General features: G+C 45.8%; 1 protein-coding gene across 1 annotated transcript; it reads left to right on the plus strand.

Annotated features, from left to right (window-relative positions):
• The first annotated feature begins 1,056 nt into the window (after window positions 1-1,056).
• Window positions 1,057-16,373, plus strand: MRTO4 (MRT4 homolog, ribosome maturation factor). Its single transcript, XM_077931093.1, has 8 exons — window positions 1,057-1,298; window positions 9,535-9,593; window positions 9,923-10,026; window positions 11,096-11,177; window positions 11,298-11,365; window positions 13,075-13,226; window positions 14,833-14,909; window positions 16,111-16,373. Exons 1-8 carry the CDS (start codon window positions 1,271-1,273, stop codon window positions 16,270-16,272), a joined length of 732 nt encoding a protein of 243 aa, XP_077787219.1. The 5' UTR covers window positions 1,057-1,270; the 3' UTR covers window positions 16,273-16,373.
• The last annotated feature ends 2,045 nt before the right edge of the window (window positions 16,374-18,418 follow it).

Consider the following 18,418-nt stretch of genomic DNA (forward strand, 5'->3'; position numbering starts at 1 on the left):
CACGCGGAGGGCGGAGAATGTGATAAATATATAAACATTGTAATTATTGTAACCACACCTGTATCTGCTACCCAGAAGCAAAAGCGAACAACAAAAGATGTGGCAATAATTCCTGCTCAATAAGAAATCAAGATAGCATTTTTTTTAAACAAAAGAATGTACTTAAATGGTTTATTGAATATTTACAGGCAAATTGTTGTTGTTGTTGTTTAGTCGTGTCCGACTCTTCCTGACCCCCTGGACCAGAGCACGCCAGGCACTCCTGTCTTCCACTGCCTCCCGCAGTTTGGTCAGACTCATGCTGGTAGCTTCGAGAACACTGTCCCACCATCTCGTCCTCTGTCGTCCCCTTCTCCTTGTGCCCTCCATCTTTCCCAACATCAGGGTCTTTTCCAGGGAGTCTTCTCTTCTCATGAGGTGGCCAAAGTATTGGAGCCTCAGCTTCAGGATCTGTCCTTCCAGTGAGCACAGGTAAATTATAAGCAGATAAAAACATTGGCAGGATTGTTGTAATAATCTGCAGTTTTGTAAGAGTATATATTTAAAGAAGATGAATAAATGAGTAAATTAAGGAAATTTGGACAGGCAGAAGATATTAAAAACAAATTTAAGGAACCGCAGAAAGAGGGGGAAGGAAGTCAAGTTTTGAAATGTCAAAATGATGGTAAAATTAGTTAAATGTATAAAATAAGTGAAATGTATTAACTGGAAAAGTATAAATAAAGAAATGGAGAAAAAATATTTCCTGCTAATTTATATCCGATGTGGGGTAGAAATGTTTAAAAACATTATTAATTAGCAGCAACATGGATTACCAGCGCGACCCGAAGGCGCAGCTGAGCATTTAACCTGGAACTTTCTGCGTGGAAAGCTGGTGGAGAATGTGTCCAAAGTCAACCCAGAAGTTGAACCTCCAGGGCGCATCTTCCTTTCAAACTCTATGTGACAGAGACCGTCAGGCCCTGAGCGGAAGCAGCCCCGGGGTCCTGCCTATGACGAGGAGCCACCCGAGACAGCGCGAGGACCCCTCACGGGACTGTCTACTCAAACCGCCTGATTACAAAAAAAGAACTGATGCGCCTCGTTCAGCCCGTCTTATAGCGCAGTTTAATTAGCCGAGAAGGCGTCTTCGACGGCGTTTTGCGGAGAGGTGAGAGGGAAGGGTTCCTCTTGGCGAGTCGGGCGTCTTTTTGGACGCCTACGTCCTTCCCATCAGCCCCCGCGCCGAGCAGCAGCAGGAAGAAGGCGCAGAACCCACGTGTTGGACAAGATGCCCAAGTCCAAGCGGGACAAGAAGGGTGAGTGATGCCGCAGGCCCTCAAGGAGGGTTTCCCTACCCCCCCCACACCTATGTATGCTTAGTTTTCAGAGCTTTGTGTAGCCCAAGAGTGGTATAGCCGTGATATTGTCAATTATTGTTGTTTTAATGAGGGGGCTGGTGCCGTGTTGCTTTTATTGTGACTTTATTGTCTTAATAGGCTAGGATTAGACTGAGGGGACAGCTCAGCCGGTAGTGCGTGAGACAACTTAGTCTCAGGGTCGTGGGTTCGAGTCCCATGTTGGGCAAAAGATTCCCTCATTGTGGGATAGAAATTTTCAGGTCTTAGATACATGGTAATGTTCATAAGTGAGTGCTCACTGGAAGGACAGATCGTGAAGCTGAGGCTCCAATACTTTGGCCACCTCATGGGAAGAGAAGACTCCCTGGAAAAGACCCTGATGTTGGGAAAGATGGAGGGCACAAGGAGAAGGGGATGACAGAGGACGAGATGGTTGGATAGTGTTCTCAAAGCTACCAGCATGAGTTTCACCAAACTGCGGGAGGCAGTGGAAGACAGGAGTGCTTGGAGTCCTCTGGTCCAGGGGGTCACGAAGAGTCAGACACGACTAAACAACAACAACAACTCCCAGACTGTTGCAAGAGCCCATATAGAGTCCTTACGTAGGTTCCTTATTGGTAGGAGAAAATAACAGAGGCCAACCAGAGAATATTGAGAAGCAAAGCAGCTAGTTAGCCTGATCTTTATTGAACTGTTGCAACAGGGTGCTCCCCTCACACGCAGGAAAGGAGGAAGATCCAGAACCAAGGTGTGCCTGCCCTTATATAGACATTTTAAATTCCCTACCCTGGAGCTCAATATCACCCCTCCATACATCACAGAAGGGGTGTAACCCAAGACCACCCCCCACAAACATCATACCTACACCACAGAAAAGGTGGTCTACAACAGAAATTTGAATGTTGTTGTTTTTCTTGTCTGCCAGGTTATCTGATAATGCCTTATCTGATTGCCTTTCCTGGTAGTCTGGCCATTCCTTTGAAATGGTTTTTACAAAATTCCTGTAACAAGGAAGGTTTTTTTAACCTCCTCCTTGCAGAGAAAACATTTGGTCAGTTTGGGAGTCAAAATGGTTTCAGGGTGGTCTTCCTGTGCTGCTCCAGACATGTGGTTCACATATCTATGTACGTGCTTGGTTGGTACGTTTATGAACATTAATAATAATAATAATAATAATAATAATAATAATAATAATAATTTATTATTTATACCCCGCCCATCTGGCTGGGCCTCCCCAGCCACTCTGGGTGGCTTCCATAAAAACCAAAAATACAGTAAAATATCACACGTTAAAAACTTCCCTGAACAGGGCTGCCTTAAGATGTCTTCTGAATGTCAGGTAGTTGTTTATCGCTTTGACATCTGCTGGAAGGGCGTTCCACAGGGCGGGCGCCACTACCGAGAAGGCCCTCTGCCTGGTTCCCTGTAGCTTTGCTTCTCGCAATGAGGGAACCGCCAGAAGGCCCTCGGCGCTGGACCTCAGTGTCCGGGCAGAATGATGGGGGTGGAGATGCTCCTTCAGGTATACTGGACCGAGGCCGTTTAGGGCTTTAAAGGTCAGCACCAACACTTTGAATTGTGCCCGGAAATGTACTGGGAGCCAATGTAGGTCTTTCAAGACCGGTGTTATATGGTCTCGGCGGCCGCCCCCAGTCACCAGTCTAGCTGCCGTGTTCTGGATTAGTTGTAGTTTCTGGGTCACCTTCAAAGGTAGCCCCACGTAGAGTGCATTGCAGTAGTCCAAGCGGGAGATAACCAGAGCATGCACCACTCTGGCGAGACAGTCCGCAGGCAGATAGGGTCTCAGCCTACGTACCAGATGGAGCTGGTAAACAGCTGCCCTGGACACAGATTTGACCTGTGCCTCCATGGACAGCTGTGAGTCCAAAATGACTCCCAGGCTGCGCACCTGGTCCTTCAGGGGTACAGTTACCCCATTCAGGACCAGGGAGTCCTCCACACCTGCCCGCCTCCTGTCCCCCAAAAACAGTACTTCTGTCTTGTCAGGATTCAACCTCAATCTGTTAGCTGCCATCCATCCTCCAACCGCCTCCAGACACTCACACAGGACCTTCACCGCCCTCACTGGTTCTGATTTAAAAGAGAGGTAGAGCTGGGTATCATCCGCATACTGATGAACACCCAGCCCAAACCTCCTGATGATCTCTCCCAGCGGCTGCATGTAAATGTTGAAAATATTATTGAAATGTTGAAAAATGTTATATATATATAAGAACTTAATTTTTATATTTCGCCTGCAATGCAAGGGGTTGGATGGATAGATAGATAGTTTATTACGGCCATAGGCCCATATTCAATACATCATACAGCAAAACAGGTATAACAAGATAAAATTAATAAATTAAATTGCGTTTAAATCAAGTACATCTCAAACCGTAAGTTTCTAAATTCCATTAAAATAAAACAATATAGTGCTTAAAATATCAAATTATCAGTATAAATCAATATTATTTAGGCAAAATCAATAATCATAGAGTAATCCATTTTTCCTTTTATAGGCTAATACTGTTATCAGAAATCTGGCAACAGAAAGGGACCTACTCGGATCAGAATCTTGCAATAAATGTATTAGCTGTGTTTCCAAGGAGTCACCTGGGATTTCCAATAATAAAGGGGACAAAAATCTGGTCCGAGAAACTGAATGTAGTGAACAACAGAATAGTATATGTTGTAAAGATTCTATAGATCTATTATCACATACACACACCGCTGAGATCCGACCATTGGAAAATCTATTATTCAAGACATTGGAAGGAAAGGCGTTAAATCTTGCCTTAATAAAGGCATATCTGTGGGCCGCTACAGACAAAGAAGTCAAGTAAGATGGTATCTGCTGCGAGGGGACTATGCCAAGATTTAATGGTGAGCAAGTGCCACTACCCAAAATGGTGTTTTGTTGTAGGTCAATCTCCGCAAGTTTTTGAGTGAGGTTTTTTTTTGCTGTGGCTAGGTCCAATTCCAATAATTCTGATGGAGTTAATCCATAGGTCACTACTTTAGAATGGATCTCTTTTGCCCCTAGGACGGGAAAATTATCTCTCCAGAGGCATTGGATCAAATACAGATTCGGGAGCCTATGCCTTAAGGACAACCAGTAACAAAGGCTGCGCCTCCAAAGAGTATTTTCTAAAGATGTAGTTTTTAATTCTAAGCGAATAGCTGCGTTACTAACGCACTGAGGGAGTTTTAGCAGTCGTCTTAGAAATTGATTTTGAATTACCTCCAAGGGCATCAAGTTTACTGCGGTCCCCCATAAAGGAACAGCATTTGCCAATGTTGCAATTACTTTAGCTTTGAATACTTTCAAGGCAGATGGAACATGAAGAGCCACGTCCGAAAAGAAAAAGCGCAAAAGCGCAAAGGATAGGGCCTTGGCCTTGTTTAAAATATGTGCAATATGCGCCTTCCAACCCAGATTATATTGGAGAAAAACTCCCAGGTATTGAAATTTATAGACCTGTTCCATAGGTTTTCCATCTAATTGCCACTTCTAGGATTTCCGACTTTTTGAGAAAATTAGTACTTTTGATTTAGATTGATTTATAGTGAGGGAATTTGTTTTACAATATGAAACATGAATTTTACAATATGAAAATTACAATACATTACAATATGAAATATGAATTTTAATGCTCTCCTGAGGCCAATTCTTGAGAAGGATAAAATCACAGCATCATCAGCATAGAGTAATAATGGGCAACGATAGTTTGCGAGACGGGGGGCATGGATGATTTCCTGAGATTCAGCCAATGGTATCCTCATGTCACTAATGAATAAATTGAAAAGAAAAGGAGCTAGGATACATCCTTGCCGGACTCCTCTGTTGATGGGCACAGAGTTTGTGAGATCGCTGGCTGGGGTTATTCTCACCCTAGCAGCCGACCCCTCATGCAGCTGGATTATTAACCATAAAAGTCTTCTATCAATTCCCCATCGGGCCAACTTTTCCCAGAGTAACCTTCTGGGGATGCTGTCAAATGCAGCCTTAAGGTCGATAAAAGCCGCACAAAGCTGGCCTCGGTTTGAAGAGGAATATTTCCGGGCTAGATGGTGCAAGACTAAAACATGGTCCGTAGTTGACTGGTTCGGTCTGAATCCTGCTTGCTCGGGGCCTATCAGTTTCTTTTCTTCAGCCCATTGGGTAAGTCTATTCAGCAGAAAACGTGCGTATATCTTTCCAGCTATTGACAGTAAACTTGTTGTTTAGTCGTTTAGTCGTGTCCGACTCTTCGTGACCCCATGGACCAGAGCACGCCAGGCACCTCTGTCCTCCACTACCTCCCGCAGTTTGGTCAAACTCATGCTGGTAACCTCGAAAACACTATCCAACCATCTCGTCCTCTGTCGCCCCCTTCTCCTTGTGCCCTCCATCTTTCCCAGCATCAGGGTCTTCTCCAGGGAGTCTTCTCTTCTCATGAGGTGGCCAAAGTACTGGAGCCTCAGCTTCACGATCTGTCCTTCCAGTGAGCACTCAGGGCTGATTTCCTTAAGAATGGATGCGTTTGATCTTCTTGCAGTCCATGGGACTCTCAAGAGTCTTCTCCAGCACCAAATACAGTAAACTAATATTCCTATAATTCTCCGGATCGTCTGGGGAGCCTTTTTTATATATTGGAATTATAATAGCGTCCTTCCATATTTTTGGCACCCTTCCAGTTGCATTAATAGCATCGAAAGTAACAGCCAAGATTTTTGCCCACCAGTCGGAATGTAGTTTTATGGCTTCCGCCGGAATCAAATCTGGCCCAGGGGCTTTGCCGATTTTAAGTTTAGAGATTAAATTCAAGATTTCATCGGGGTCAGTAGGAGGCCAGATGGGGAGATGATCAAATACATCATCAAGAGCGTTGGTATTGGAATCTGGTGACGCAAAATATTTCCTTAAAAAGGATTCCCAGACCGGGGCAGGAATTATTGTTAAGGGGTATCTCCTTGATCTTTTATTAACCAATTGCCAAAATTGCCGTGAGCTACATGAACTAGAGGCGACTATGAGCGCCTGCCAGCGATTTTGTTGCCACTCTTGCTTAGCCATTCTCTGGGCTTGCTTATATGCTGCTTTTGCTTGTTGGTAATTCCTAGGTAATACTAAAGCACCAGAAGATTTATATTCATTGTAAATGGCACAGAGATGTCATCTAGCTTGTTTGCATTTTAAGTTAAACCAAGGGGCACCGGTCTTAAAATGGGCCCGATTTACTTGGATGGCTGGTACTGTAAAAAAGGACATAAGCTCTTCTGTAAGCAGAGAGAATGAATTAATAATTTGTTCATGCCCATACAGATCTAAATCTAAAACAACATGAGTTTGAATTATCTCTTGTTGGAAGAATTCCATATATTTTTGGACTTGAGTTACTGACCATTTTATTCCTCTCACTTGTTCTGCAGTATTTATTCCCATATATATGGGGTGTCTAGACTTGATAGTTTTACCTTTTTAGACTTGATAGACTGCCAGTCTAGGGAAAGCTTGGCACTCAAGGGGAGATGGTCGCTCATTTGGACGTTTCTATTTTAAAATAAGAAAAATTTGGGAATAAATCTCTGGAAACAATAAAATAATCGAGAACACTATTTGTAAGTGTGCTCAAATGAGTAAACTCACCCGGAATATCCGGGGGACAATTTCCGTTTAAAATTATCAAATTCAAACGTAAAATCAGCTGATAAAGAAGGGTTCCCGCTTTGTTAACCCTATTATCTTTCGATTTTCTCTGTATATGGGGGGAGAAATCCAAGTTCTGGTGATCAGGTATGACCCACCATTTGGCCTTGCCTAGCGCTTCCCAGTTTGCAGCTGTACGAGCATTAAAATCACCTCCCATGACTGCTGAGATGTTTGGGAACTTAGTGTAACAGAAAGCTAGGTGTTCTTCAAGTGTTTCCCATTTGGAGTGGAGGTCCACTACCTGCCCCCCAGGGGGGAAATAAACATTTGTTACCAGTAATTCAAATTTCCCTCCTGAAATCAATCCTGTAATCGCGTAAGGAGAGGAAGATTTAACAAGTGTAAGTTTTGCTTGCAATTTGAGGGAAATGGCTATTACCAAACCTCCCCTAGGCGTCCACCTTTAAGAGAGGGGCTAGCTGGAAGCAAAATGGTATCGTATCCATTTATGTCAATCACCTCCTCTTCCCAAGTTTCTTGTAGGAGAATTACTTGGAATAAATTAACAAATTTTAAGAAGTCTGGATCAGATTTCTTCCCCCTCCATCCTGCAATATTCCAGCATAGAAATGACATCGAGGAGTGGCTGGGTTGGTCGTTAGGTAGTCAGATCATGTGGGAATGGGATTCTAAATTTGGGGGAGTTTCAGCTTCAAAAAAATCAGTAATTTTCCTTTGAGAAGGTGGCAATCGTGCTATACATCCCAACTGTTTAGATTTATTGGGGTGGTTTGGCTGTAAAGTCGAAGGGGTTGGACTAGATGACCATCGTGGTACCTTCCAACTCTACAGTTCTATCTATAGCAGTGTTTCCAAACCATTTTTGGCCATGCCCCACCTAAGCATCTCTAAAATCCTGATCCCTGGTGACATGTAATTCTTATTATTCAAAAAGTGAGCTCCTGTTCACGTGGAGGAAGCCTAAAAGGCCATTAACTGTTAGTAACTCATTCTCAAATTGCCCCCCCTTAAAAATCAAATTGCCCCCCTGTGGGGCATGTGCCCCACTTTGGGAACCACGGATCTATAATCTTGTTGTTTGGATCCATCTGTCTCAGGAGACAGTGGAGGAGTGTGCTTTTGGGGTGAAGCCACTGGAGAGTTACAGCACCTGCTGTAGCTGTAGAGATTGATACGGGAGAGACGAGTTTTGTTTCAGGTGGGGCAGATGAAGGCGCCTGCTTGTGCTGCTGCAGATGCGCTCCTCCCAGCAGTCATTCCTCCCCTGGTCACTGCTATGGATGCACAGCCTGACTGCCTGTCTTCAGACGCTGCGGGTCCTTTGCAAAGGATTCCCACACAGCGAAGTTGATCTTGTCTGGCAATGGGTCTGGTGCTGGAAGCTGGCTCCCCCTAGTATCCTGCCATCTTCCATTCTGTGAACATGGCCAAGCAAGCTCATTGTGGGGAAGGGGCATTCAATGGTACCTCTGGTCACGTACCGTATTTTTCGCTCCATAAGACGCACCTGACCATAAGATGCACCTAGTTTTTAGAGGGGGAATGCAAGAAAAAAAATATTTTTAAAGGGAGCGTTGAGCAGAGCCTGTATGCATCCCAGGCTCTGCTCAGCGCTCCCTTTCACGAGCCGCGTGGAGTGTGTGTGTGGCACTTGCAGGCTTTCCCCAGAAGGGAGAAGGGCAGCCCATCATTGACAGGCTGCCCTTCTCCCTCCTCAGGGAAAAGCCCCCAAGAGCCGCACACATGTTCCACACAGCTCATGAAAGGGTGTGCGGCTCTTGGGGGCTTTTCCCCGAGGAGGGAGAAGGGACTGACTGGCCGTGTCATTCCCTTCTCCCTCCTCGTGGAAAAGTTTGCAAGAGGGGCTTCTCTTGGGGGCTTTTCCCGCCTGCCTCCCGCCTGCATTCGCTCTATAAGATGCACACACATTTCCCCTTACTTTTTAGGAGGGGAAAAGTGTGTCTTATGGAGCGAAAAATACGGTACTTAAATTCATTCCGGAGGTCTGCTCTTAACCTGAAACTGTTCATAACCTGAGGTACCACTTTAGCTAATGGAGCCTCCTGCTGCTGCCACGCCACCGGAGCACAATTTCTGTTCTCATCCTGAAGCAAAGTTCTTAACCCGAGGTACTATTTCAGGGTTAGCGAAGTCTGTAACCTGAAGCGTGTGTAACCTGAGGTACCACTGCATATAGTTTTAATTCTGTTAATGCTTCATTGTTCTTTAATTATTGTTTCCCACCCCCCTATGTTTTTAGCTGATCTTATTTCTATCTGCAATCCACCTTAAGTCGCTGTCAGGGAAGAACGCAATGTATAAATAAATATATGATGATAATAGTAATAATAGCCTGACTTACCATAACTGCAACAATTGCTGCAGGGTAAAGCAATAAGTCAAATATAACACTAAGCGAAACATTAGGTTTGCACAACTCTTTTTGACCTTGCCCCGGAAACTGCCTTAACTAGGCTCTCCCTGTGGCTGCCCAGCTGGAGTGTCCCATATGGAACTGAATCTCTCTCTTCTTCCTTCTAGTCTCCTTGACAAAAACCGCCAAAAAAGGATTAGAAGTTAAACAGAGCTTAATAGAAGAGGTAAGCAACATTGCAAACTATGACTCTGACCCCATGTGAAAAATTGCTTTGGAGGAAGGGCTTGGGATTATGTCGCAATTTAGAGTCACGTAAATGCACAGTCTTGAAGGAATTTTTTTATTTTTCTCCCTGTCTTAGAACAGAAACCACAAAAAGTAAAATGAGGCCGTAATATAAAATGGCAGAAGCAATATAATGATAACATAACTACCTCACCCCAAAAACAAAAACGTTAAAGGTCCCTTCCTTCCTTCTGAATCTTGAAGGCTCTTTCTATTTAGAGAATATATTCTTCTTACATTCTGACTTCTAAACTTCTTCACCTCCAGCTGCGGAAATGTGTGGACACCTACAAGTATCTCTTTATTTTTTCCATCGCCAACATGAGAAACAACAAACTGAAGGATATTCGGAATGCCTGGAAGCATAGCAGGTAAAAAGAAGAAGTCGGGTTGCCCGTGACTCTTTCTCTGAGCTGCTTGCAAAACTGTTTGGATTGACTTAGAAAGAAAGAAAAAACACCTTTCAGGGAGAACCTCCCCCTGAACAATGGAGGACTGTGCATGCTCAGCAGCCATAAGATAATTGTTGAAAAGAGTGGGGGAACTGTCGTAGTGGAGGAATGGAGTATCCTGGAAAGGACATGATTCTGAAGTGGGGGGGGGGGTTGTTGTTGTTGTTGTTGTTGTTATTACCATCATCCATTTCTTAGTCACTTTCTACACAACCATCAACAATGTAGAATAAAAGCAGTTTAACCACAACACTGATGAGACATTTAAAGCCAAAGTAACCATGGGTTAAACCACAGAGCCTAGGACTTGCTGAACAGAAGATCGGCGGTTTGAATCCCCACGACGCAGTGAGCTCCCGTTGCTCGGTCCCAGCTCCTGCCAACCTAGCAGTTCAAAAGCATGTCAAAGTGCAAGTAGATAAATAGGTACTGCTCCGGCAGGAAGGTAAACGGCATTTCCGTGCGCTGCTCTGGTTCGCTAGAAGCGGCTTAGTCATGCTGGACACATGACCTGGCCAATAAAGCGAGATGAGCGCCGCAACCCCAGAGCCGGCCACGACTGGACCTAATGGTCAGGGGTCCCTTTACCTTTGCTTAATACAATACAGAATAGTCAGCCATGGTAGAGACATCCAGTCCTCCAGCTTGAAAATGTATTCAATCATTTCTGGAAATTCCTGCTAGAGGGTGCCAACTATATCTTGACCAGGATGCTGTTTTGCAGAACAAGGGCAGCCACAGTAAAGGCCCTGAGTTATTCAGAGCAGGCTATTGAGATCATTGGCACTTGCAGGAGAGACTCCCACATCCCACAGTGATCTCCTTAAATCTCCTTAATCCATGGATCATTGTCTGCATTGCTGACTTAAATATACTCCCAAAATGAGTTAGCTAAGTGTTTGTTGAGTAAGAGCATGTTGGTGTGAAATGTTTGATATTGGGGTCTCCTCCTGCAGTAGATTTGACCGATTGATTTCCTTTTTTGCAGGATATTCTTCGGGAAAAACAAAGTGATGATGGTGGCCTTAGGACGGAGCCCAGCCGACGAATACAAAGATAATTTACACCAGGTGGGGTGTCTGGCGTGTAAACAGTTTCACCAATGACTTCTGCAACTTAGATTCTGCGTGTGACGAATTAGGGGCACGCAGTGAATATTTCCCTGTTATCTCCGTTCTTCTTTTTTTTAGGTCAGTAAGCATCTGCGGGGAGAGGTTGGGCTTCTCTTCACCAATCGCACCAAAGAGGAAGTTATAGAGTAAGCCTTTCCGAGTCGTCTCTGTTGCTATAACGTTAGGGGATAACATTTTGCTTGTGAACATTGGAAGACTCAGGATAGATAGATAGATAGATAGATAGATAGATAGATAGATAAAATAAATTTTTATTTATATCCCGCCCTTCTCGGTTCAAAAACCGGGCTCAGCTAACAACAAATTTAAAACACTTAATTGTAAAAGCAGCATAAAATACAGTATAAAAACATGAATAACAATAAAATTCAAAGTTCAGAAATCAATTTAGGGGAAACCCATCTATAATCACCAGGGCTAGTTGGCTAAATTGGTCCTACTTGGGCCAGCGAGGAGGCCAGGGGAGAATTAGCTGTGGGGTCTCAGAGCGGGTGATCTTCATAAAAGGGGAGGGCGAGGGAAGAGAAGGGAAATAAAAGATGAGGCTGAATTCAAATTAAAGGCCAGGCGGAATAGCTCTGTCTTACAGGCCCGACGGAAGGAGGTTACATCCTGAAGGGCCCTAGTCTCATGGGACAGAGCATTCCACCAGGTCGGAGCCATCACTGAAAAGGCCCTGGCCCTGGTGGAGGATAGTCTGACTTCCTTAGGGCCCGGGACCTCTAAATTATGGTTATTCATGGACCTTAAGGTCCTCTGCGGGGCAGACCAGGAGAGGCGGTCCTGTAAATATGAGGGCCCTAAGCCCTAAGAAAGTACTTCACACGGCACACAGTTAAACTGTGGAGCTCGCTCCCACAGGGGGCAGTGATGTCCACCAACTTTAAGGTGGCTTTAAGAGAGGATTGGACTAGTTCATGGAGGAGGGAGGAGGAGATGGCTATCAATGCCTACTAGCCATGATGGCTCGGCTCTGCTTCCACAAGTCGGACGCAGCAATGCTTCTGAATCGCAGGAGGGGACAGGGCTCTGGTGCTCAGGTCTTGCTTGCTAGCTTCCCACAGGCAACTGTTCAGCCACTGTGAGAACAGGATGCTGGACTAGATGTCCGTTGGCCTGATGCAGCAACAGGGTCCTTCTTATGTTCTATAAGCAGATAGGAACAGGAAGCTGGAATATGTCATAATTCTTGATACTGTAATATGGAATACAGTGGACGCTCGGGTAGTGAACGTGATCCGTGCGGGATGCACTTTCGCAACCCCGTCTGCGCACGCACGGGTTGCAATTCAGCGCTTCTGCGCATGCGCGAATGCCGAAACCCGGAAGTAACCCGTTCTGATACTTCCGGGTTTCGGCAGTCTGCAACCTGAAGCGGACGCAACATGAGGTATGACTGTATGTAATTGAAGAAGAGTTTGGATTTGATATCCCGCTTTATCACTACCCTAAGGAGTCTCAAAGCGGCTAACAATCTCCTTTCCCTTCCTCCCCCACAACAAACACTCTGTGAGGTGAGTGGGGCTGAGAGACTTCAGAGAAGTGTGACTAGCCCAAGGTCACCCAGCAGCTGCATGTGGAGGAGCGGGGAAGCGAACCCGGTTCCCCAGATTACGAGTCCACCACTCTTAACCACTGCACCACACTGGCTCTTATGTTTTCCATTTTGGCTCTTATGTTTTCCATTTTGTTTGCCGGTTGTTGTTGTTTTTGTATTGTAAGCCACTTTGAGTGTTCTTTCCTTAGAAAAGCGGCGTATAAATATTAAATCCAGATTCCAAGGTTTTGCAAACAGCTAAGCTTAATAGATTTGTCACTTCCTTCCCTTCCCCAGGTGGTTCTCTCAGTTTAAAGAGAACGACTTTGCCCGAGCCGGGAACAAAGCAACCTTCACCGTCAATCTGGATACGGGGCCCTTAGAACAGTTTCCCCACTCCATGGAGCCACAGCTGCGGCAGCTGGGACTCCCGACGGCGCTGAAAAAAGGTGGGTGATGTGTCCCGGAGTTAACCTGTGGAACTCCTTTCCACAGGAGGCAGTGATGGCCACCAACTTGGATGGCTTTAAAAGAGGATGAGACACATTCATGGAGGAAGAGAGGGTGCACATGTGTTCGAATCCTGCTTCCTGGTTTCCCCTAATGGGCTCCTGGTTGGCCACTGTGAGAATCGGAGCCTAGACTGGATGGGGGCGCTACTCTGATCCAGCAAGCTCTTTTTACATTCTTATGCGCACACTATTGGAAATAGCTTAGCCGTGCATTAACATGGACCCAAGAGAAAAACACTATGTATGTGAGTCTCCTTTCGCGTTAGCATGATTTATTTGGCTGTCCTCACTTCCCTGCATCGTGACAGTGAAAAATTCCCACGTTCCTTTTCCATCAGCTCAGCACAGGGAAACAAGGATTTACACAACAACGTAAGAAAGTAAATTATAAGCAATTCCGAGCTCCCGTCTGGTTTTTTTTAATCTTTCTAGGCAATAAATTGAAGCTTCTTTAAAAAGGCCTGTTACTTGTTACTGCTTTTAACTGCCCACAGCCTTTTCCTTCTGTGTTGTTTCATTGACAAATAGAGAATCCAATTTATTTCTTCCTTTCCAGTCCTAATAATAATAATTAAGAAAGGTGTGAACTTTAAAATCTATTTTAAGAGCAGTTATTCAGTGCTCGAGCTAATAATATTCCCTTGCTCTAGACCAGGGTTTTTGAAACTTGGGTCTCCAGCTGTTATGGGGCTACAGTTCCCATCATCTCTGACCACTGGTCCTGGTTAGCTAGGGATAATGGGAGTTGTAGTCCAATAACAGTTGGAGACCCAAGTTTGGGGAATCCTGCTCTAGAAGCTTATCACCTTCCCAAAGATATGTCTTTCCCCCAGTACAGTGATGAATGTCTTCAGGACATCTGAGGCTGTGCCCTTCGACCCCCCCTGCCCACAAGGGAGTTAGGTGGTCAGATTTATCTTCTAACTTCCTCTCTTCACCGCAGAGTTATCTCTGCTAGCAGACGATATATTGGTTCATCATAGATCCAACCAAAAGTCCTGGTGTATGGGGGTCTCCTGATCATATGCAGAGGGTCAATTCTGCCCCCTCTTCAGCAGACACTCATGCCTTCCTCCTGTCTTTCAAGCTGGGAGGAAGGTGGCCTCTTCCCAGATAGCTTGTGCTGATAGGAACTTTGTCAGTTGCATAGCTGTCAACTTTTAGATTTGAAAATAAGGGATTAGCAGCCTTGAAAATAAGGGATCAGCAGCCTCACCTGTCCCGGGGACAGTCTACGGGATACCTAACAATCCGGAATAGCAGCAGGAAACGGCGCTGGAATAAGGGTATTTTCCACCAAAAAAGGGAAGGTTGACAGCTATGCGGCTGCCGAAAGCTCTGAACACCTTCTCTGCAAGGAAGCAAAAAAAAAATCCTTTCCCCCACATCCTCTGCCAGCCTTCCACCCATTTCTGGAACCCTGATTTGTACCAGCAGTGCTTCCTGAGCTCCAGCCAGCATGGCCAGGTTGTGGACCACCTGACTTCTATAAACCAATTCACTCCGGCCACTTCCCCTCCTAATCGTCCTCTCTTGTTTGCAGGAGTGGTGACCTTAATCTCGGATTACGAGGTCTGCAAAGAGGGGAGCATCCTGACCCCGGAACAAGCACGTATCCTGGTGAGCAAGTGGCAAAGAATGCAGGGTGGATCCCTCAACCGAGGGATTTCCTAGGCCGGGATGGGGTGTGGGAGTCTGATTGTTGCTGTGCAAGGCGTCTTCCTTACAGGTCGACGTGTCGAAGCTTGAAGTCAATGAATCTCATCCCCGTGGACTTTGGTGCTTTACTGCGAGAGACAGCACGGTGTAGTGGTTAGAGCAGTGTTTCCTCAAACGTCTGCAGTTGGACTACAATTCCCATCATCCCTGACCACTTGCTAGTTGGGGATGATGGGAGTTGTAGTCCAACAACAGCCAGGAACCCAGGTTTTAGAAACACTGGGTTAGAGCGTTGGACTAGGAACTGGGAGACCAGGGTTCGAATCCCCCCTTGGCCATGAAGCATAACGGAGGTGACCTCAGGCCAATCACTGTCTTCTCTCAGCCTAACCCTACCTCACAGGGTTGTTGTGGAGATTACATGAGGGCAGAGGGAGAACCATGTATGCCCCCCTGAGCCCCGTGGAGAAAAAGTTGGGCTGTAAATATAATAAATACTGCTACCTCTTCCGCTGTCTGGGACGTGGGTGGCGCTGTGGGTTAAACCACAGAGCCTAGGACTTGCTGATCAGAAGGTCGGCAGTTCGAATCCCCGCGACGGTCCCTGCTCCTGCCAACCTAGCAGTTCAAAAGCACGTCAAAGTGCAAGTAGATAAACAGGTACCGCTCCGGCGGGAAGGTAAACGGCGTTTCCGTGCGCTGCTCTGGTTTGCCAGAAGCGGCTTAGTCCTGCTGGCCACATGACCCGGAAGCTGTACGCGGCTCCCTCGGCCAATAAAGCGAGATGAGCGCCGCAACCCCAGAGTCGGTCACGACTGGACCTAATGGTCGGGGTCCCTTTACCTTTACTTCCGCTGTCTAGTCTCCTCCCACTTCTGTCCTTTTCTCATGGAGAGGAAGACTGGCTCACTTCAGAACCACGTCATACTTGTTTCAAGTTGCTAGACCTCATTGTTTGGGTAGAGTCCCAGAAGCGGAAACCTGGGAAACTGCCCAGAGAAGAAGCCCACCCTCAACTACAGGAAATGTAGCTCTTGTGCTAGGCGAATAAGATACAGATTTAGGTACAAAGAGAAGGCAGTTTTGTGTGTTTTGTTTCTTGGCATAAACAGCTGTGGCCGAGGACTTTGGGCATGGCGATCACTTTTCTCTTTTGTTTCAGAAACTCTTTGGGTACACGATGGCAGAGTTCAAGGTGACGATCAGGAGCGTGTGGCATGCCGAGACAGGAGACTTTGAGCAGCTGGCCGAAGAGGGAGAGGACATCACAGAAGGGATGGAGGAAGAGGAGGAGAAGGATAACTGTGATGAGGATGACAATTAGGCAGGAGCAGGACTGTTCCTACAGAACTAAACTGTTCATCTAAGGACTATATTTATCATATTTTTATATATAGATATAAACCTGTATGAAAAACTTTTAAAGTTTTGGTCTGTTTCCTTTACACACCATTTTAAAAACCCCAATTTGGATAAATCCAAGCTGTGCCCATAGCTTAGCAGAGCAGCTGCTTGGCATGTAGAAGGCCCAGGTGTTCAGTCCCCGAAGGAATTGCCAGGTGGGGCTGGGAAAAGACTCCCAGCCAGAAAACCTTGAGAGCTGCTGCTGTTGCAGCTACTAAGTGCCAACCGTACTGAGCTAGATGGACTCAATAGCCTTGAGCTGATATATGGCAGCTTTTTACGTAACACGCAGAAGCTTATTCACATCCATGAGGACTAGACTCATGCTTTTACTTGGGAGGGGAAGGACTTTAGCTCCATGGTAGAATACCATGAAGGCAGCCCTGTTTATGGAAGCTTTTAATGTTTAATAGATTATTGTATTTTAATATTCTGTTGGAAGCCACCCAGAGTGGCTGGGGAAACCCAGCCAGATAGGCGGGGTATAAATAATAAATTATTGTTGTTGTTATTACTACCTGCTTTGACATGCAGCAGGTTCTGGGGTTCAATCTCTGCTGATTCCAGGGTTGGAAATATCTCCTGTCTGAAACTCTGGAGACCCACTGCAAAGGTGAATGGTAAAGGACCCCTGGACAGTTAAGTCCAGTCAAAGGCGACTATGGGGTTGTGGCGCTCATCTTGCTTCAGGCCAAGGGAGCCAGTTTTTCTGGGTCATTTGGCCAGCAGGACTAAACCGCTTTTGGCGCTACAGAAACACCATGACGGAAACCAGAGCGCACGGAGATGTCGTTTACCTTCCCGCCGCAGTGGTACCTATTTATCTGCTTGCACTGGTGTGCTTTTGAACTGCTAGGTTGGCAGGAGCTGGGACAGAGCAATGGGAGCTTAGCCCGTTGCAGGGATTTGAACCGCCGACCTGATCAGCAAGCCCAAGAGGCTCAGTGGTTTAGACCACAGCGCCACCCGCTCCTAGACCCACTGCAAGGGAGTGCAGACAATCCTAAAATGAGATCAGCTTTGCCAGGATGAGTTGCACTTAAAAAACCCTACATCTTTCTCCAACCTCCACTGCTCTCCCCATTCCCCACGTAGTTCCATGTGTTCCAAGATACTGTTGCAGTCTCTGCTCAGGCTCAGAACTTCAAATGATAAAGAGAGCAGCTACTACCTCATCCCTGGGCAGCATTATATAGATTTGGCTGAAGGATCAGATAAAGCACTGGTGGGAGGGGCTTGGCCTACTGCAGGGAATGCTACACAGCCCCCCAAACCTTTGCAAAACATTGCCGGTTAAGAAATTATTCTGACAGAACCACCACCAGTTTCTTTATAGGAAAGGCCTCAGCTCAGGGGTAGAGCATTTATTTTACAGTGGTACCTCGGGTTACAGACTCCGCTAACCCAGAAATAGTACCTCGGGTTAAGAACTTTGCTTCAGGATGAGAACAGAAATCGCGCAGCGGCAGCAGCTAGAGGCTCCATTAGCTAAAGTGGTACCTCAGGTTAAGAACGGACCTCCAGAACGAATTAAGTTCTTAACCTGAGGTACCACTGTATTGATTTAATAAAATTTATATACCACTGGATTGTTAAAGCAAGACCCAAAGAAACTATTATTTTAACTTTTTGGAAATCTCTTATTAAACACAGACTAAGGCTCACAGCATCTGGGTAGCCTTGTCTAAGCAAAAATGGTTTTAGCAGGCACCAAAAGGTATAGCGAAGATACCTGCCTGATATCAACAGGCAGGGAGTTCCAAAGTGTTAGAAGCATCTACTTGACATGCATTACAGTGGTACCTCAGGTGACATACGCTTCAGGTTACATACTCCACTAACCCAGAAATAGTACCTCGGGTTAAGAACTTTGCTTCAGGTTGAGAACAGAAATTGTGCTCCGGCGGTGCGGCGGCAGCAGGAGGCCCCATTAGCTAATGTGGTGCTTCAGGTTCAGGTTAGGAACACTTTCAGGTTAAGTACGGACCTCTGAAACGAATTAAGTACTTAACCCGAGGTACCACTGTATTTCTGTGGGGTGGGGAGCAGAGAAGAGAGCTAGAAGG

The sequence above is a fragment of the Podarcis muralis genome, chromosome 7, assembly GCF_964188315.1.
Source record: "Podarcis muralis chromosome 7, rPodMur119.hap1.1, whole genome shotgun sequence".
Classification (NCBI taxonomy): domain Eukaryota; kingdom Metazoa; phylum Chordata; class Lepidosauria; order Squamata; family Lacertidae; genus Podarcis; species Podarcis muralis.

What these genes read in the sequence shown, in the direction of transcription:
- MRTO4 (XM_077931093.1), top strand. Translation starts at nt 1,271, where the DNA reads ATGCCCAAGTCCAAGCGGGACAAGAAGG. An exon ending in AATGCCTGGAAGCATAGCAG is followed by an intron (nt 10,027 to 11,095) that starts GTAAAAAGAAGA and finishes CCTTTTTTGCAG; the next exon opens with GATATTCTTCGGGAAAAACA. An exon ending in ACAAAGATAATTTACACCAG is followed by an intron (nt 11,178 to 11,297) that starts GTGGGGTGTCTG and finishes TCTTTTTTTTAG; the next exon opens with GTCAGTAAGCATCTGCGGGG.